The following is a 20,942-nucleotide window of genomic DNA, read 5'->3' as shown; positions in this document are numbered from 1 at the left end:
TATCTATTAGTTTCCCTTATCTTTGGGCTGCTCCCATTTGTCATGAGAAGCTTTGTGTGTCACTCATCCCTCCTTGTTCTACAAATGCTCCTTTCTCCCTTGTCTTTTATCTCCCATCAGTATTTGTAAGGTGGGAACTCTGGTGAGGTGCTGCCAAAGACCCCTTTGATTAAATAATCATTTCACCTTCAACCCCTTTCCAGCAGGAAAAATGAAAAACAAGAATTCCTGAGCTGCTGCTGCTCTGCTGGGCACAGCCTGTGGAGCAGGGAAGGATCAAAAGATGCTCAGGGTGAGGCAGCTCCCAGTCACACCAGTTCCCCACTGGGGCAGCCCTGGAGCTGCTGCCTGGGCCTGGGGAGGGTCCTGGGCACTGCTGCACAATGGCCCTAATTAGATAAAAATGCAATCATTATTAAAATAATTACAAAATTTATAAAAAATATAACATTATATATTACCTAATTTTAAAATGATATAATTATAAAATTATATATTATAAAAATACAAAAGTTAAATAGATGGCACCTCTCTGTGCCACCTGCAGGGGCAGCCCTGATGTGCTGGGGACATTTGTGCTGTTCCCAGAGCTTTTCCATCAGAAGTTCAGACTGAATGGGAGGAGAAGGGGAAACTGCTCTGAAGCTTTTCCCATCTCTCTGGATTTCCTGCATATTTAATTTCTGAAGAGGATCTGCAGAGGTGCTGATGCCTCCTCAGCTCCCCCACAGCTGGACTGTGCTATGTCTGTGCCTTTTAATGAAATCCTGAGAATTGTTCTGGTTTATCTGTTATGTGTGTCCTCTGGAAAGACAGTTAAAAAAAAAAAGGGGGGGGGGGGGGGTAAAAAGGTTTTTCTAGCCCTGTATATTTGCAGGGTAAATTTTTAATCCCTGTGGTTTCTTTGAATACTCATCTCAGTATCTGTTCTCTGACTTGAAAATATTTTTCCACAATAAGGAGCAGAGCTGAGTGTCAGAGCACAGAAATCCTTGTGCACCCTCTGCAAAGTTATTGCAGTGAACTGCCGAGAATTAACGTACGGTAAAAACAAGAAAATCCCATTTTCCTCAATGTTTTTAAAAGTCAGAAATTCCTACTAACCCGTGCTAGTATAGCTCCTGTTCTATAACCTCCAGCTCAGCTAAAGCCGAATTGATATCAGAATTATCTCGATCCAATCTGCTCTGCACTCTGAATACCTGGGGCAAAGCTGTGCCCTGGCTTTGTGGGAATTGTGTCCATTCCTGGCTGTGCTGGATCGGGAGGGGATTTGTGTGGGGCAGCACGGGGGCTGCTCACACATCCTCACTGCAGACTGCTTCAAAATCCGTGGAACATGGGGCTGTGTGTGTGTGTAACATGTGCAAATTGGTTAAAAATGACTTTACAGTGAGTATTTGTGTGTGCAGTGCTGCAGCCCCTGGCTATGTGTGTAACACATGCAGACTGGTTAAAAATCACTTTACATTTTTAAATGGGTATTTGTGTGCAGTGCTGTGTGTGTAACACATGCACACTGGTTAAAAATCACTTTACATTTTTAAATGGGTATTTGTGTGCAGTGCTGAGTGTGTAACACATGCACACTGGTTATAAATGACTTTACATTTTTAAATTAGCATTTCTGTGTGCAGTGCTGTGTAACACATGCACACTGGTTATAAATGACTTTAAAGTGAGTATTTGTGTCTGGGCTGGCCATGTGTGTGACACATGCAACTGGTTATAAATGACTTTACATTTTCAAATGGATATTTTTGTGTGCAGTGCTGTGTGTGTAACACATGCAGACTGGTTATAAATGACTTTTCATTTTTAAATGGGTATTTCTATGTGCTGTTCTGTGTGTGTCACATGCACACTGGTTATAAATGACTTTTCATTTTTAAATGGGTATTTCTATGTGCAGTGCTGTGTGTGTAACACATGCAGAATTGTTATAAATGCCTTTACATTTTTAAATGGGTATTTCTATGTGCAGTGCTGTGTGTGTAACACATGCACACTGGTTATAAATGACTTTACATTTTTAAATTGCTATTTGTGTGCAGTGCTGAGTGTAACCCCCGTCTCGTCCCACAGCTCTACATCCAGACCACCACGCTCACCATCTCCATGAACCTGAGCGCGTCGGTGGCGCTGGGGATGCTCTACATGCCCAAGGTTTACATCATCATCTTCCACCCCGAGCTCAACGTGCAGAAGCGCAAGCGCAGCTTCAAGGCCGTGGTGACAGCGGCCACCATGTCCTCACGTCTGTCCCACAAAGCCAGCGACCGCCCCAACGGCGAGGCCAAGACCGAGCTCTGCGAGAACCTGGACCCCAACAGTGAGTGCGGGGCACGGCACAGCCCAGCTAAACCCAGCCCAGCTAAACCCAGCCCAGCTAAACCCAGCCCAGCTCAACCCAACCCAGCCCAGCTCAACCCAGCCCAGCCAGTTAAACCCAGCCCAGCCCAGCCCAACCCAACCTAGCCCAGCCCAGTTAAACCCAGTTAAACCCAGCTAAACCCAACCCAGTTAAACCCAGCCCATCCCATCCCATCCCTGCTCCGCTTGCTCTGCTCCATCACTGTGCTCGCAGCTCTGCCGTGGGGTGGAAATTCTCTGCTTTTGGCTCTGGAGTGGGTTCAAAATTCTCCAGTTTTGGCTCCAGCGTGAGTTTGAAATTCTCCAGTTTTGGCTCTGGGGTGGGTTGGAAATTCTCCAGTTTTGGCTTCAGGGTGAGTTTGAAATTCTCCGTTTTTAGCTCCAGTGTGGGTTTTAAATTCTCCAGTTTTTGGCTGTTTGAGGTTTTGCTGTTTGGCAGGGTTACAGCTCAGGAAGGGCTCAGGAGCTGTGGGTGACTCGTGCCCCGCTGCTTTCCCTCCGTGGGTGAGGGATCAGCACATCCCTGGGCACAGATCCGTGCCCGGCTGGCCCGGACAGGGACAGGGACAGGGACAGGGACAGGGACAGGTCCCCGGGCAGGCACCACGAGCAGTAACTCTGCTAACCAGAGTTTCCATCCTGATTCTTGCAAAGTTGCTTTGCAAAAGTCTCACAGTCCCTGAAGATTCCCATTTAGGGATTTTATCTGGCCTGAATGCAAATCTTGCCACCGATTTAAAAGGAAAATAGATGGCAAAGACACTTCTAGTTTCCTTAATGTGCATAGCAGAGGATAGCACAGCACGAAATTACAGACTGAGGCCATCAAATCTGATTTGCATTTGAATGTGGAAGGAGCTGAGGAAGGAGACAGCTGCACAACTGCACAGCACACTGCAGAGCTTTGGGCACGGCTGCAGATTCTGTGCAAAACCACATCGGAACGGGGAGAAAAGTTCTTTCCCTGCCCCTGCTCTGCAGGAATTCCTGCAATTCCTGCCACTTCTTGTCCCTTAATGCCGCTGGAATTCCCGTCCCGTTAATGCCAATGGAATTCCTGTCCCGTTAATGCCAATGGAATTCCTGTCCCGTTAATGCCAATGGAATTCCTGTCCCCAGTGCCGCTGGAATTCCTGCCTGGAGCAGGCAGCACGTCCCTGACACAGCATTTTTCCTCCCCCAATGCAGGATTTCTCCCTGATGTCTGACCATGCAGGTGTACAAAATACATTCCATTTGGAAAAAGTGAATTCATCCCTGGGAGCTGGACTGGGTTCTGACATGGGACAGGGAGGAAATGGTTCTCACAAACTAAGGACTGTGTTGGACAGAGTGCAGGAGGAAACAAAGAATTCCTGCCCTGGGCTGTCATTTTCCCAGTTTGATTTTCTCTGTAAAATGGGGTTCCCAGTTTGATTTTCTCTGTGTACAGTGGGGTTCCCAGTTTGATTTTCTGTCTCATGGGGCTGTGCTGGTGCTGTCTCAGCTGCTGGAGTTGCTGTTTCTGTTGGAAAGCCAGGAGTGTCCCCCAGACCAGGGAGCAGCATCACAGAACCCAACCACTGGGAATCTGGGGGCTGAGCCCAGATTTATGTCCTGTCCTACTCACAGGACGCTGTCAAACCACAAATGTGGGTGGTTTTACAGAGGAACAGCCTTGGAAATATCTCCAAGTTTTAGTAGCCCTTTAAAGGAGCAGAGCAGCTGTGGCTGCCCTGGATCCCTGGCAGTGCCCAAGGCCAGGTTGGACATTGGGATTTGGGACAGTGGGAGGTGTCCCTGCCATGGCAGGGGTGGCACTGGGTGGGATTTGAGGTCTCTTCCAGCCAGAGCCCTGTGTGGTGATGGGCTGGGGATGTGAAGGTCTGTGAACCCCCTGAGGCTCCCCAGGAGCAGGGAATCCTCATCCTGGGGAACCACTGCACACAGCTCTGGGGCAGTCTGCTGGAATTTAGGAAAAAAAAACACGCAGAGCACTTGGGAGAGGGGTTTGGAGTGAGTCTAAAAGAAGCCAGTGATCCACACGAGAGGAGAATCCTGAGATGCAGTGACCTCCTCTGCCAGCCCTGGCTGTGTTTCCCATTCCATGGGATCCCTGGAAAAGCTGAAGTTTCACAGGCTGAGCTCCCCACCACGCCGTGGGGGGCTCTCCTGCTGAATGGGATATATAATATATAAATATATACATATAGATGGGAGCTATATGAATTATATTAATGCCAAGCCTTGCAGTCTGTTCAGGAGAGCTCTCTCAGCCATTGCTGTTTGCCATCTGCCATGTGCCTGCTGCCCTCCCTGCACGGCTTTCCCTGCTGGGGCACCTTTGGGATCAGCAGCAGCTGCTGCCCAGCAGCTCCCAGCGCTGGGATCCGTTTGTTGTGCTCTCTGTGTGTCCGTGGTTGAATCCCACACTTGGGAAGGTGTTTCTGGTGGATCCTGAGGTGTCTGAGGCACTGAGTGCCCTGCTGGGCAGAGTGTCACACTGGGAGAGAAACGCTCCAGCCTCCCACCCAAACTTCATCTATCCTGAGATTCACATGGAATTACTCTCATTTATCCTGAGATTTCCATGGAATTACTCCTTCCACCTTCCTGGGGAAAACACTCAAATGGCTGCTGATGGTACCAAGGAACCTGTGAGTGACTCTGGGGCTGAGGAGGGACTGGGGGGAGCCTGGAACTGCAGCCAAATTTTCCCGGAGTTGGTTGAGGGAGAGGAGGGAGCAGCTCAGGCAGCCCTGCAGTGCTGTGAGCAGCTGCCCCGTGTTTGGAGGCAGCTGAGCTCCCTGCCCTGCCTCGTTTGCTGCTGGCCAGGGCTGATCCCTGGGCTGCTGCCTCCCCGTTTGAGCGAGGTGAATTCATGGCAGGGCAGGCTGGGAGCGTTCCTTGTGCCCAGACCCATCCTACATTCAATGTGTTTACTTTCCCTGTAGACTCTATACCAGCAGTAAGAAAGAGTGTTCAAAAGTCTGTTACTTGGTACACTCTTCCACCTACTGTGTAGCTTTTGCCTGCTTTCCCAAAAGGTAAGGAAAACCGAGATTTTTATTATTTTATTCTCAAATGATGATGATGATGATGATTATTATGACTCTTTTTGTTATATACATAATAACACGAGAAATGTTCATTAGTGCAGCTGTGTTAAAACAAATATCTAACTTAAAAATTGTTCACCAACCTGTTACCAAAGCTGCCATGGGAGGGTTTGTGTGGGACAGGGGACACCCCAGCACCAGCTCTGAGAGCTCTCCTGCTTCCCCCCACTGCAGCTGGATCCCCATAAAGCCCGTGAGGATGGAGATATTTGTTTAAAAATCAACAAACAAATGATCAAAAAGTTAATTGTGGCCACCAGCTCTGATATCTGCAGTGTTCTCTGAGTCACCCCCAGCACCTCTGGGCAGCAAAGAGAGAACTTTTGCCAAGGTGTGAAGGACCCTCCCTACTCCAAAGCTCTAAATGGCCCCGAAGGGCTGGAAAAGCTGCTTTTCCCCATGGGCACTGCAGTGGCCACTGACTGTGGAAGCACGAGTGAACAATTTTTGAGGGCTGGCTCTTGCTGCGTGTCGTGGCTGCCTCGTGGTGCTCTGGTGATGTGTGAGCTCCTGTGGTGTTTGTGGCTGCAGCAGCCAGGAATTCCAGCTTTCCTAGGGCACGGAGGAAGCCTTTGGTACCGGAGAGGAATGATTTCCAACCAGTAATAAGCATTTCTCCCAGTTCTGTGTGTGCTCAGGGGGCTTTGCCCAGGTACAAAAGGTGGGACCTGACCTGGTTCTTGTGGTGCTGTGCACTGGAAAAATCACTGTATTGTATCGAGCCTTCAGAATGTTTAGCTGGGCCCTAATAGGCGAGAACTTCTATCAGCAAAGGTTGGAATGTTGCTTGAATGGAGTCTCTGAGTCACAGGAAAAGAAATTACCAGTATCTCTGGCTGGTGTAAATTGCCCCAGCTCCAGCATCAATTCAGTCCTGGCTGAGAGGTCAAATTGGTTTTTATTGTATTTGAATCAGGGCCATTATGCCAACTCCAGCTCAGGCAGAAAGGATGGGAGGGAGAAGCTCTCCAGGAGCCCCGGGGTGACCCGGAGCATCCGAGGGAAATGGGACAAAGCAGCCCAGGGGGAGAAGGGGCCACTCAAAGCATTACTGCAAATGAAAGAGCAGAGAGGAAAGGGCAGCTCTGGGCAGATGAAATTGCTAAAGGAAGGAGATGAGAAAGAGAGGGATGGAAGACACCTAAATCTCAGGAGAATTCGGTTTTAAAATAACCCAGAACTTTTTTTTTTTTTTACTACACAAAAAATAATTAGGAGCTCAGATTCTAAAATTATTTTTTTTCCATGTAAATGAAATAATAATAAATAATAAAGGAAGAAGATAATCCAAGGAATTGCTGTCTGCAAAGGCACACAAATAACTTTGTCACCCAAGTCCTACAAAAAGCAACTGGCCACTCAGATTCTTTAAGCACATTTTAAAATTTGGTCCAGAAAAGCTTTGAAAATGCTGCAGCCAGGCATGGTTTGGGCTTGTGCTGGTCCTGCCAGTGCTCCTCTGCTCCAGGTTGTTTTCCAGCTCTGCCCCAGCATTGCTGCTCCAGCTCCTGGAGCCCTGCTTGCTGTTGTGATTTGTTCTCCCAGGAATACAAAACCGAAAGCAGCATGAAACAATGCAGTGCATTAAAAACAAAGCCGGGCTAGCAGGAGAACATCAGCCAGGTTGTGAATTGACACTTGTTTGGCTGGCGAGGTGTTTGTAGTGGGAATGAAGAGAGCTGAGCCCTGACGGGGCTCTATCAATTCCTGCTGGTGATGCACGGGCAGATGTGTCTGGAACGCTGGAAATTGTTCCCCGGGAGTGACAGATGGGAGTTCTGTGCTCCTGAGGCTGCTGGAAACACCGGCCTTGGGAAACTCCTCGTGGTGCCTGCGTGAGGGGAGAGATTGTGAGTGAGCAGGGCAGGGAACATCTGAGGTCTGCAGAGCTGCAGGGTGGGAGCTGGGGCTGCAGGAGTGCAGCTGGAACTGCAGGAATATACAGCTGGAACTGCAGAAATGCAGCTGGGGCTGCAGGGGTGCAGCTGGGACTGCAGGAATGTGCAGCTGGGACTGCAGGAATGCAGCTGGAACTGCAGGAATGCAGTTGGAACTGCAGGGTGGGAGCTGGAACTGCAGGGGTGCAGCTGGGACTGCAGGAATGCAGCTGGAACTGCAGAAATGTGCAGGGAGGGGACAGGGAGGTGTCCCTGGGCACAGAGAGGTGGCCCAGGGGACAGGGAGGTGGCCCTGGGCACAGAGAGGTGGCCCAGGGGACAGAGAGGTGGCCCTGGGCACAGGCAGCTCGTTGAAAGCTCTGGGTCTGAGCTGTGAGATGCTCTGTGGCTCATCAGCCTCCAGTGTGTGCTATGCAATAATTATTTGCTGGATTAAAGTGTCATTTTTGTTTTCAATCTGGCCACTTTCATCCTGAGGAAACACTCCGTGTTTAACCTCACTTGAGGGATTTTCTGTTCAGTGGAGGCTGCTAAGAAATGAGAATTTGCACTCAAAATTGATAACTGAAAGACTTTGACAGCTCTTCACTGCATCTGGTTTTATTCTGGAATGGCTCACTGGAAAACAACTTCACAAATTCCTTCTAATGGTGATGTTCTTGTTTTAAAAGCATTGCACTGAGGTGTATCCAGGGATCCAGGGGCAGCCACAGCTGCTCTGGGCACCCTGTGCCAGCCCTGCCCACCCTCCAGGGAACAATTCCTGCCCAAAATCCCATTTGGAGATGGTGTTACTTTCTTTTTTCCATCTAAAAATAGTTACTTTTGATGGCACATTCATAGAATTGCCTGCTCTCATATTAATTATCTGCAGACTGTCTCACACCTTTCATGACTTTCACAATACAGGACTTGTAACGTGCAGGGAAGTGTCAGACTGTTTCCTTTTTAAAAAATTGAAATTCTGAGGGCACTTAAACCATCACCTCTGAGTTTGATGTGTGAATAAAAACACACTCATGGCTAGAAGTGCCTGGGATATGAAAATCTGAGTAGGAGATGGATGTCTGTGAGCACAAATAAGGATTAATTAGTGTGTAAGTATTCATCATTCATTCCATATTTTCTATCTTATGTGATCCTTTTTCCTGGGAGGTCTGGCTGAGGAGTGATATATACACATATATATATATATATATATATTATATACAGTTATATCTCATGGACCAGCCCCTCTCACCTTCTTGCTTAACAAACTCTCAGCAGCTCTGAGTTCTCCCTTTGACTAATTTATCACTCCTTACATCCTCTCAGGGACATTCTGTCAAATCTATAAATTGTAATATCAGGGAGAAGACACAGCTTTTGTCTCTCTTACCTGCCACAGATTTATAATGAGAGATTCCCTCTCTCCCAGGCAGGGCAGATGTCAGGATAACCTCCCTCCTGCTGGGGCTCTCACTCACATCCTTGTGAGTGGTTCAGGAAAGGACCAGGAGATGAGACTTCACATCCTCACCTCCATTCCCCTGGAGGCCCTGCAGTCATTGGGGTCCAGGCCCTCCCAGCAGCAGCAGAACCTGGAAGGGCTGATTTTATTCATAAATCTATTGAACATTTGGCAAGTGATTTCAAAAAGGAAATTCTAATAATGATAGGGTGAAAAGGACAAACCCCAAGCAACACTGCAGCAAAATTAATTTCTCAAACACACAATCCAGGCAGTTTCTGGTAGGCATTATTGCAAGTATGGAGAAAACTGCTCAGATTGTGTAAGAACAGCAGAAAATCTCTGTTCCTGCCTCTCTGTGTGTCTTTGGTGGAGCTGTCCAAAGCCTGATGGGTTTTGTGGGAATCAAAGCACAGAAAATCCCAGCAGCTCTGGGAAATGAGGGTGCTGATGGGCTGGGAGGGTGGGAGGCACAGCCCAGCCCTGCTCTGGCCCTGGAAATGAGGGAGATGTTGGTTTATACTGGTTTGTGTTGGTTTATATTGGTTTATCTTGGTTTATCTTGGTTTGTGTTGGTTGATATTGGTTTGTGTTGGTTTATCTTGGTTTGTGTTGGTTTGTGTTGGTTTATCTTGGTTTATCTTGGTTTATCTTGGTTTATCTTGGTTTATCTTGGTTTATCTTGGTTTATGCTGTCACAGAGTGCAAACACAGAACAGGTTTGTGCAGGGACCTGGGTTTGTTTGGCTTTTGAGGGCCAGGAAGCAGCAGCAAATCCAAGCAATGGAATTGGGATTTCTGAGTGCTCCTCTGCCACAGGCACTGCTGTCACACCCAGCACCTCTGGAAAACATCACAGGGGTTGTTTGTCTTTCCTGGCTTCAGGGAAGGAAATGTGGGATCTGCCAGTGAGGAGTGGGATCCATTAGAGGAGAGAATCCTTTGGGCCTTGAAAAGAGGAGTTTTGCCTTTGGGCTGAGATTGTTTGGCTTGGACTCTGACACAGGGAACAAAGCAGGGGGTTATTTTCTAACCAGAGAGCAAAATGGAAAAACAAGGAAGGGAGTTAGGTTAAATACATGTAAATTTGTTAAATGCATGTAAATACATGTAAATACATGAGACACACCACGGAGGCAGTGAAGAGGAAAGAGAGCAGCCCAGTCCCAGGAGGTGAGGCTTGGCTGAGTTTCCCCTCAGTAGCCCAGTTCTGGCTCTCAGCCTGGCCCTGCATCCAGTGAGGGGCCTGTGCTTCTGTTCAGGGGAAAAAGAAATGGAAAAGCTGGAGTTGCCATAGTTACACCACTTGTCACGATGCTTATCATGTCCCTGGGATAAAGAGCTCTGCATTAAATCTGGGCTCTTATTAATATCAGCTGTTAAACATTTCCAGGGTATTTGAAATCAAGACTTTCTGCTAAAAAATTAAATGTTGATTGCAGCAAAATGGGGCTGTTTAACAGCGCAGCTCAGAGTGTAATTTTGTCAGACATGGTGTAACAGAGTTGTACACCAGGAATACATTTTCCAGTGGATTGAGTCTCCTTGCACCTCATGAACATTCCTGATTTTCCTGTTAAGATGTTTGTTACTTGCAAGTCTTTGCCAAGGAGTTGGAGGAGGCCAGCTGGCAGGAAGGGAGAGGAGTTCCTGGGTGTGAGTAAGAAAATATTGCTTGTGTGATTACAGGGTAACCATGGCTGGGAGACCTGGCAGTGTTGGAGACACTTCAGAGTGATCTAATTGTGGCTCCTGGTGCCTGCAGGCGCTGGCAAGAAAAGGTGGAGAGAGAGGCTGGAGGGACAGGACAAGGGGAATGGCTTCCCAGAGCCAGAGGAATGTGGGATTTGGGGGAGGAATTGTTCCCTGTGAGGCTGAGGAAGCCCACACCACCCCCAGGATGGCAGCAGGAATAAAGGCTGGAGAGATGTGCTGGACCAGGGCAGGGCAGCCCCAGAGCCTGGCTGTGCCCAGGGCTTGGGGACGAGGCACTGGGGACATCCTGGAGCCAGCTCAGCCACACAGTCAGCAGGCAGAGGTGAATTGTTTTCCAAAGCTCTGACTCCTGGCCTCCTTGGGGAAGCTTTAGCCATCACTCAGGTCATCACTTTAATTATGTTTCATGCAAACTGTTTTCACACTCGGCTCTAACAGCTCTCTGCAGAGCCTGGCTTTCCAGGTAAGATAAGCAAAGTGCTGTTAATGACTTTGTTTTAAGCAGGTGAAAATAATTTGCTTCCATTTGTTATCTTTCCAGTCCACAGCATTCACACAGCAGCAGTAGAAATGCAGTTGGAATTAGCAGGTTTTCTGTCCCGCTGGCTCCAATTAAGGAATATGAGTTGGGTTTGTTTCTTCCCTGCCATAGTGTCACAAACATTTGGAAGCACATTTCCTAAGATCCTGTGCACCTTTGCAGCTCCTCGTGGCCTGGTGCAGGTGAGGCTCTGGGCATGGGTTGGTGTGGGGGCTCTGCAGTGACTCCTTTGTCCCTTGGGGCTGGTTCCATCCTCGGAGCAGGGTTTGTGTCCCCACATCCCAGCACAGGCACAGCTCAGCCTGTGCCCCTCTGCAATCCCCACCTGCTGCAGGAGTGCTCAGCTGCTGCTGCACATCCCCTGCTCCTCATGGGGCACACACTCTCAAGCCTCCCCTGGCACACAAGTTTTTATCTGCACACAAGGAGGACGTGGGCAAGATGGGCAAACAGGAGACAGGGAGAGGGTGCAGCCAAAGGTGCTTGAGATGGATGTTCTTCAGCAGTGCTGTGCTTCATTGAGTTTAGCTTTTGTTTGGAAGGGTACAGCTGATCCTGCTCTATCAGCTTTATTTCCTCCTCAAAACCTCAATCCCATAGTTCTCTTTCTGGCAAAACCCTGATGATTTTTCAGGCCATGAACAGCCTGGCTCTGTTCTGTGATACAGTCACTTCTCTTTTGGAGGTCCAGATGGGGAGATCCATCTCTGGATCCATGTCTGGAGGTCCCGATGGGGAGATCCATCTCTGGATCCATCTCTGGAGGTCCCTATGGGGAGATCCATCTCTGGATCCATCTCTGGAGGTGCCACCCTGTAACTGAGGGGTGCTGGTGGAGCTGATGCTCAGCCAGCCCTGGGGAGCAGTGTCTGTCACCCAGCACTGAGATACTGAGATCATCTCTCCAGTTTATCAGGAGCAGCTCGCTGGGGCTGACAGAGGAACAGCAGCTCGGAGGCAGAGATGAATGATGTGCTGTGTTTGTGTGCACAGAGCTGTCACTGCCCTGCAGGATGGATCACACGTGGTCAGTGCCACCTCTCACCAGGGACAAACAGGAGCACGGTCCCAGCCCAGTTTTGGGGCATGACCCCATCCCTGCTTACACCATTAATGCCGGTGCACCATTTTTCACAGGAGCAGAGCTCCTCCAGCTCTGAGTTTTGCCCTCGCCATGGGGATGTCTCCTGCCTCAGAGGGCTGTGACAGTTTGGTACCATTCCTCAGGGATGTGTTTGCTGCCCCCAGGTCTGAGCTCACTGCCCAGTGCTGGGAAACCACGACAAACCCAAAGTGCTCCGTGTATCCAAGAGGGAAATTGTTACAGAGGCATCAGAAGAAATCATTACCTTTCTGTTCTGTACTTTACTGTACATTTCCAGGGCTGGCAGTGCTGACATCCCCAGGTGCTGCTTTGCCCTTGTCTCGAGCAGTTCAGTGGGATCTCAGTGGGGTTCTGGCAGTCCCCTGAGCTCAGTTCAGTGGGATCTCAGTGGGGTTCTGGCAGTCCCCTGAGCTCAGTTCAGTGGGATCTCAGTGGGGTTCTGGCAGTTCTCTGAGCTCAGTTCAGCGGGATCTCAGTGGGGTTCTGGCAGTTCTCTGAGCTCAGTTCAGTGGGATCTCAGGCTGGAGCTGGAGGTAACTGGCAATTCACCACTGCACTCTCCTGAAAATAGGAAGTGCATGTTTTGTGCTGTGCCCCATGGGGTTATTTCTTGTCTTTGTAGGCAGCTGGAATTTCTGTCCCCAGAACAGTGTCAGGGCAGTGTAAGGGTCACCCTGTGCCATCAGGAAAAGCTTTCCAGCACAGCAGCTCTGTCTGTGCCCCTGTGCCACAGCTCTGTGTGTGAGCCCAAGCCCATTACTGATCTGTACACAGAGAACATGCCCAGATTTCCAATAGTCCTTCCTTCTTCTTCCCAAAGAGGTGCCCTGTGCACAGGGACTGTGCAGAGTAACCTTCACATCATTCTGTGGCTTCTGGGGTGAAGGGGATGAGGAGCTTCCCATGCTCTCTGGGATTCACTGGGGAAAGCCTGCTTCCCTGGAATGAATGGGAATTATTCTAGTGCAAACAGTCAGAGCTGGCTGGCTCTGTGCTGCACTGCAGGCGTGTGTCTGATGGAATTGCTGTCCCTGTGCTGTCTGAGCTCAGGGTTCATGGACAGAGAAGTTCCCCAGCAGGCTGGGCTCAGTCCAGCACATTTGCAGGACTCCAAAGCAAACACTTACTTCATGTACTCAAACCCTCCCACGCTGTCTCAAGCTCTAAGAGGGTCAGATCATTGCCACTTTGACCTGAATTGATGCTATTATTATGCCATTATCTTATCCAAGAACTGCTTTTATTACTCCTCCTCTCGGATGCATTCCCAGCTCTCACAGAAGGAGCATTGTAACCAAACCTGAGGAATTAAAAACACACCCCATAGCTGCTGCTGCTTGAAAGCTTTCAAAGCTAAACCGGACTCTGGAAAGAAAAACCTCCTGCAAACCCCCACGTGCCCTGGGGAACTGGCGAGGTTGGGCTCTTCCTTCCCATTAAATCCTTCTGGGAACTTCAAAGCGATGCTCATTAAAGGAGCTCGGGATATTGAATATTTGTAATTGTTCCTGGTCCCCGGTTCTGCTCTGTGTGGGGTTCTGGCAGTCCCCTGAGCCCAGGGCTCACCTCAAGGGTGCTGTCACTCACTCTTCTCTGCAGGCTGGGTGTGCTCAGGGCTCGGTGACAGGCTGGGGAAATAGCCGTGTCTAAAAGGGACAGTAATAGGGAGCCCTAAAGGGGTAAAGAGTAGCCCTGAATAGAATGTGAGGGATTTAGGAGAGGAAGCTGTGTGAGGATGGAAACACACCTGCAGCACCTGCCCAGCCCTGCTGGAGCACGGCATTTGCATGCACATACAGAAACATCATTATTCTAATGAGCTGAGGTCATTATTATGAGGTTTCATTGTGAATTGCCTTGTGCACGGCCCGGGGTGTACAGAGCAGGGTGCTCTGCCTCTCTGCTGCTCCCCTGGCAGCTCCAGCCAGCTTTGGCCTTTGCTGTGGCTCCCAAGGACAATCCCACTTGTCCTGCTGGACATCCTAAAGGCCACGTCCACCAGAAGGGACGTGGGCATGGTCACAGAGGATTTGTCACAGGACAAGACAAAATGGCCTTGAGTCGCACAAGGGGAGGTTTAGGTTGGATCTTAGAGAAAATTTCTTCTCTGAAAAGGCTGTGCAGCCCTGGCAGAGCTGCTCAGGGCAGGGTGAGTCCTCATGGAGGGATGTAACAGCTCTGGGGATGTGACACTTGGGGACATGGGCAGTGGTGGCCTTGGCAGTGCTGGGGGAAGGACTCGAGGATGTTGGAGGAGTTTTCCAACAATCAGTGACTCTCTGAGGGCATCACCTGAGCATTGTGTCACTGAGCATTGTGTCACTGAGCATTTTGTCACCTGAGCATTGTGTCACTGAGCATTGTGTCACTGAGGTGTCCTGGGGCTGGCACATGTCCAGCCCATCACCAGGTGCCACCCACTGTGGCTGTGTCCCAGGAAATGTGAAATCAGGAAACAGCAGGGATGTTTTTAGCACCTTGGCCTGCCTGGTGCTGTCTGGGATCTGCTGAGGAATGTCCCACCCCCGGAATGTCCCCACTGTGCTGCTGCACCAGGAGTGACAGGGGAGTCTGACAGGTATCATTTATTAGAGAAAGCTGCAAAGCAATTAGGGAGGAACACACTTTTCCTGATGTTATATTTGTTATTTCATTTACTTCTATTATTAAACCAGGCTGTTCCATTGCTCCTCTGCACCAAAGGCACAGGTCCAGGCTGGAGGGGCCCAGCCCAGGCAGTGAAATGGCTTTGTACAATGCAGCCACTGAGAGAGCTGAGAAGGTGCCAGAACACTGTGGTAGCACAACAAGAGAGATGTCAAAATGTGAAAGAACAATCCATTTACATTTAGATACCAAATTTAAAATTATTTTCTCCAAGCTTCATTCCATTTGTTGGGGTTTGGGCAGGCATGTAGAATCATTTAGGCCTGTTGCTTTCATCCCACTCTCATCTAAATTCTCCAATTTAAAGGCAGCAGAGCATGGGGATGGCTTTGTCTTTCTGGCAGAGATGGAGGAGAAGCCACGTCGCTCCATTTTGCTTTTAGATGGACTAGAAGTAGGATTTAATAATCAGCCTCTGCTCTGCCTGGCACAAATGATACGGGTTGCTAAGCCAGAATTAGGGAAATGAAAGAGAGGAGCTAAGAATTATCTGCCCCAGTGAGTGCAGGGGGAATCAGAGCAGGAGTTCCAGGCTCGGAGCCATCCCCATGTCCAGCCCTGCTCGGAGCTGGGAATGCTGAGATGATGTTTCATGTGTTTGATAGCTCCACATGCCTGGGGGCTGCAATAAAATTCATTTCTTGCACTGTAAATCTTTGCTCTTTAAGCATGGAAGAGGTTACAAATGTGCATAAAATTGAAGTGCAAGTGATTACATCTGGCTCTGAGTCAGTATTGACAGCTCTGCCTTGCTCTGGGCTGCTGGGGGAGCTCCTTTCTGTGTGACCTGTGCCCAAGATAATGAAAACCAGTCAAGTGATGAAACTCATATGTGCAAAGAGGATTTTTGCTTCTGTGTATTTGTTTCTAATGTGTTGCTGGCACAGAGATGCAGCTGTTCCCCATCCTGTTCCTCACTCCTGGAAGGGGATGGGTGGAGGCTCTCAGTGCCCTCCGTGCTGGAAAGGAAAGAATTCTTGTGCTCTAAGGAGCAGTTGGGTGCAGCTGTACAGCTTGTCCCCGTTTGGGTGCTGCTGCTGCAGGTCTGGGTGCCTTGGCATGGGTGATGGCAAAGGAATTGCAATTCTGCCAGGGGATTGCAAATTCTGCCAGGGAATTGCAAATTCTGCCAAGGGATTGCAAATTCTGCCAGAGAATTGCAAATTCTGCCAGGGGATTGCAAATTCTGCCAAGGGATTGCAATTTCTGCCAGGGAACCGTGCTAGAGCCAGAGGAGCCTCAGGCTGCACCCGGGACATTCAGGCTGGCTCTTAGGAAAGATTTCTTCACCAAAAGTGCTCAGGCACCCCAGGGAGGTGAAGGAGTGCCCATCCCTGGAAGTGTTTATTTATTAATGAGTGCACTCATAACCAAGACACGAGCCCAGGTGGCCTCAATGCCAGGTTCAGTGGCCGTGGTGAGGGCTGGACTTGCTGATCCTGGAGGCTTTTCCAGCCTCGATGGTTCTGTGGCAATGTGGGGTTACCTGTGCCAGTGCACAGGTCCTGGCTTCTGTGTACACCTGTACCCCTCACCTGTCCCGTACTGTGGGGTTACCTGTGCCCGTGCACAGGTCCTGGCTTCTGTGTACACCTGCACTCCTCACCTGTCCCGTACTGTGGGGTTACCTGTGCCCGTGCACAGGTCCTGGCTTCTGTGTACACCTGCACTCCTCAGCTGTCCCGTACTCGTTCCTTCTCCTGTCGGCACTGTCACTCTTCACCACTAATTAGCGGAAAATTAGCAGAAAAGGGCGCTTAACCGCGACAGAAAACCTCTTTTTAAGGTGCTTAGGGCTCTTTTGAAAGGTCTCCTTCTGTTTTCAGGGAAATTACACGGTGCAAACGCCTCGGGAGCACCTTTATTGGCAAACAGGCAGGCAGCAGCCGGGATATTTCCTTGCTGGGGTGTAAAAACAAGGGAGAGCCCTTGGCGCGGTCCTTGGCACATCCCGAGCTCAGGAAGCGCTGCTGGAGCGGGGCCGTGATCCCCGGGCACGGGGAATGGCCCTGCACGGCGGATGCTGCTCCTGACATAATTCGGAGTGTATTAATTAATTAACTCGGGTGTGTAGCTTGCAGGAGGCCGGTGTGTGCTCGCTGTGGGGGATCCTCACCCTCTGCGGAGCTGGATCCGTGTAAGGAGCAGGGGATGGATGCTCGTGTTCCATTAGCGTCCCCCATTCTCATGGAAATTAATTTCTTTGAGGAAAATCGCATCCATACCTGGTGCTAATTGCCAGTGATAACGATGAGCTGTGACTCGGGAGGGATTCCTTACCGAGTGTGTCTCTGCTGAGCTGCCAAGCCCTGCCATGAGGCTGAAGCTGCACAGAGGCTGGGCTGGGCTTAGTGCAGGAGCAGGAGGGGAAATGCAGCAGCAGCCATCAGGGACATGATCCCCCCCCGGCCCCACAGCCTTTAAACAAGGCAGATTGTCTTTCCTCTCCGAAAGTACCCGCACGGCTTTTATTGATCATTTTATCTGAATTATGGATGATGCTTTTGTCAGCTGCACTATCCTGGTGAGGGCCGTGCCAAGGATTGTGTCACTGTCTCAGAGCCCATCCAGGCAGCATTCCTTGGCTCCATCCCCTTGGCACCGCTGCTTCCTTGTCCTGATGGGAATGAGAAAGGAGTTCTGGGGCTGAACTGGTGAGAAAACTCAGCTTTGAGCTCTTTGCTGAGAGCCCCATTTTAAAATGAAACACACCACATTAAAAATATTATCCAAAGCATGAGTGGAGCCTGCCCCAGCTTAGCAGGCTGCAAATATTCAGCAAACTGCTTAAGTTATGCCAAATTCTCCCAAAGACTGTGGGATTTAGTCAGTGTTTTAGCAAACTGGAATAACTGAAAATCCAGGCTCTTTTTTTGGTCTCTGGAGTTTAGGTTGGATATCAGGGAAAGGTTCTTCCCCCAGAGGGTGCTGGGCACTGCCCAGGCTCCCCAGGGAATGGACACAGCCCCGAGGCTGCCAGAGCTCCAGGAGCTGCCAGGGATGCCCAGGCTGGGATTTTGGGGTGTCTGTGCAGGGAAGGAGCTGGGCTGGATGATCCTGGTGGGTCCCTTTCCACTCAGGATATTCCACAATTCTGTGTCCTGGATCTGTCAGATGTTGCCAGAGTACTGCAGGACATTTTGCTTTGTGTTCAGCTGCAAATATTCACAGTTTTTCCTGACAGGAGTGTGTAGTGGCGCTCATAAAGTTCTGACTGGTTTGATTTCCTTCTGTTTGCAAACAGATTGGATTTGAAGGTCATAATTGGGAAAGCTGGTACTTTCATCTCCATACTGAAAAATTCTCAGAAGTCATAAAACTTGAATAAGAATCACTTTATCCACGAGAAAAGCCAAGTTTAGCTCAGGAGATTTAAGAAGTTGGAGGAAATGTCACTGTTTTTGTAAAAACGAAATCTTAATAGGATCTGGTTGTGGTGCCTCAGCAGTGCAGTCACCCAGACTGCAGGAGCCTGACAAAATCAATCCCTGCTAATTCTGTTTATAGCCAGAGCTGGAGCTGGAGCTCGGGCTGGCCTGGGAGCCGCCAGCCCGGAGTCCTGCGGGCGGGACTGGGGGTCGGGAGCCACTGCCATGGTCCCCTTCCCTACATGTCCCCATTCCCAGTGTCCCCATTCCCAGCACATCCCCATTCCCAGTGTCCACATTCCCAGTGTCCCCATTCCTGTATGTCCCCATTCCCAGTGTGTCCCCATTTCCAGCGTGTTCCCATTCCCAGTGTCCCCATTCCCAGTGTCCCCATCCCAATGTCCCCATTCCCATGTGTCCCCATTCCCAGCACATCCCCATTCCCAGTGTCCCCATTCCTGTATTTCCCCATTCCCGTGTGTCCCCATTCCCAGTGTGTCCCCATTCCCAGTGTGTCCCCATTTCCAGCGTATTCTCATTCCCAGCACATTCCTATTCCCGGTGTGTCTCAATTCCCAGTGTCCCCATTCCCAGTGTCCCCATTCCCTGTGTCCCCATTCCCACTGTCCCCATTCCCCATGTCCCCATTCCCACTGTCCCCATTTCCAATGTCCCCATTCCCTGTGTCCCCATTCCCACTGTCCCCATTCCCAGTGTCCTCATTCCCAATGTCCCCATTCCCAGCACATCCCCACTCCCAGTGTCCCCATTCCCAGCACACCCCCCGAGGTGTCTGTCCCTGTGTGACCGTGTCCTGTTCCCTTGCAGGCCCTGCTGCCAAGAAGAAGTACGTGAGCTACAACAACCTGGTGATCTAGGCCGGGCAGCCATGGGCGCGGCCCGAGCGCGCCTGCCTGAGCTCCGTCCCGGTGCCGGGGGCAGCACGGCGCTGCCGTGGGAGGGGGGCAGCCCTGGCTCCAGGCTGATCCCAGATCCCAGATCCCAGATCCCGGATCCCGGATCCATCCCTCGCTGCTGGCCCGGCCCGGCCTGGCCCCGGGGCCGCTCCGGCCTTGGGCCGCCATGGCCGCGCCTCAGGAGCGGCTCCCGGGGCTCTGCACTCCAAGGGGCTAACTCTGTCTTTCTATGTACTTCCAGACTGCAGGTTTTTGAACTCTCTGTACAGTTTGTGAGGATTTTTGCATATTTCATCCATGTTGTTCCCAGCTCCCTGTTTGTTTCTGGATGCGCGGTTTCATTGAGGCCCTGTGCTCTGGGCACTTCTCAAACCAACCGGCGACTGAGGATCTCACACCTGTCTACATGACTTGTACTATTACTCTTGTATCACTGCAATCCATATACCTTATTTTTTTTAACTAAACAAACAAACAAACAAACAAACAAAAAAAAGAATTTAAAGACCAAAAACTGTGCTGGCGAAGTTTGTCCCCCCACCCCTTCACACCTCCGATGGGCTGCAGAGGAAGCAGGAAGGATTTTTGCTGAGTTTTAGTAGAGGTCTTGATCTTTGGAATGCATGCCAGTAATGTATTTTATGGTACATGTTAATAATTTATGTTTGATATTTGTATTTGTGTTCTATTTTGTTCTTTTCTTTAAGGTATATGACTATTTTGCAATAATTTCAATGATTCTTATGATATTTGGAGGAAAGAATATGGCTTTTACATGTCTTGAGGTTTTTCTTTGTTGATGCCCCACCATGATTGACCAGTGTGATAAGGACTTACAGAAGCATGTATGTTTTATACTGTTTGTAATAAGTAATTTCGTTAATCTTGCTGCTTATGTGCCAATTTAGTGAAACCAATCTTTGCCGCAACCTCCTCCCTCCCTTTCCATTCTCTCGATCCTGTGATATTATCCAAGAATGTATCAATAAAGGATTTTGGTTAACTTTTTTTTATTTACTCCAATAAATATATTTTTTCAGTTGTTCCCTCCCCCTTCCCCCTTGTGACTTAACATTTATTTCATGACATTGTCAGACATCCAAAAACCCGGCACTGAGGGGGCTTGTGCACAAAGGAGCAGGTCTGGAGAAAGTCCTGGGGGAGCTGGCAGCTGATTGCAGGGAAAAGTGCTCAAAAGGGACTTTTAAGGGTGTGTAAGAACCCCAAAAGCCACGCTGGAATCCCGCAGTGCCAGCCTCCTGTCAGTGTTTGACATCTCCAAAGCTGCTGTCAGCTGCTGAGACTCCTGATGCCTTTGAAGGACATTGCTTTCAACAGCACAGCAGAAGGTAATTAAGTGAGCAATTAATCAGAGTCAATCTGCCAGGCACGGCCTGGGTGAGCTGGGGCAGGAAAAGGGAAAAGTTGAGGCAAGAGGTGAGAGGAAAACTCATTCCCTTTGCAGCACAGCACCTGCAGCACCTTCGGCATGGCAACCACGGCTCGGCTGCTCTGATGATGCCGGGGAAGGCATTTAGCTCCCATTTTCTGCAGACAACTCGATCAATTATCCTGATGAAGTTAATCAGCGTCAAGAGAAGCTGTGACAGGCACGGCAGGGCCATAGAGATGGAGCTGGGTGCCACAGCCGGGCTGGCTGCACGGGCACGGGGATGCTCCTGCACCTCGGGGTGAGCTGCAGAACGAACTCCACACAGGTAAAGGCTTTGTTGGCAACAAACTAATTACCAACCCAGCTAATAATGAAGGCAGAGGTGCTGCAGCATTTTCCTTTTCTCGTAAACGCAA

The 20,942-nt window shown here is 49.8% G+C and overlaps 1 protein-coding gene across 4 annotated transcripts in view; it reads left to right on the top strand.

Moving 5' to 3' along the window:
- Positions 1-20,141, top strand: part of GRM7 (glutamate metabotropic receptor 7) — a 184,814-nt gene extending 164,673 nt beyond the window's left edge. The window contains exons 9-12 of one of the 4 annotated variants that reach the window (XR_015805950.1): positions 2,086-2,332; positions 5,307-5,399; positions 11,188-11,258; positions 19,045-20,141. Coding sequence is in view for 2 of the 4 variants with exons in the window: in XM_088171222.1 (XP_088027348.1) it covers positions 2,086-2,332; positions 5,307-5,377 (318 nt within the window). In the remaining 2 variants the exon portion in view is untranslated. Of the gene's footprint in view, positions 1-2,085; positions 2,333-5,306; positions 5,400-11,076; positions 11,259-19,044 lie in introns of all 4 variants that reach the window. The other 3 variants (XR_015805949.1, XM_088171222.1, XM_088171223.1) reach the window with 3 other exon arrangements.
- The last annotated feature ends 801 nt before the right edge of the window (positions 20,142-20,942 follow it).

The sequence above is a fragment of the Sturnus vulgaris genome, chromosome 11, assembly GCF_052056855.1.
Source record: "Sturnus vulgaris isolate bStuVul1 chromosome 11, bStuVul1.hap1, whole genome shotgun sequence".
Taxonomy (NCBI): Eukaryota; Metazoa; Chordata; class Aves; order Passeriformes; family Sturnidae; genus Sturnus; species Sturnus vulgaris.
This window is presented reverse-complemented; position numbering and strand designations above follow the sequence as displayed.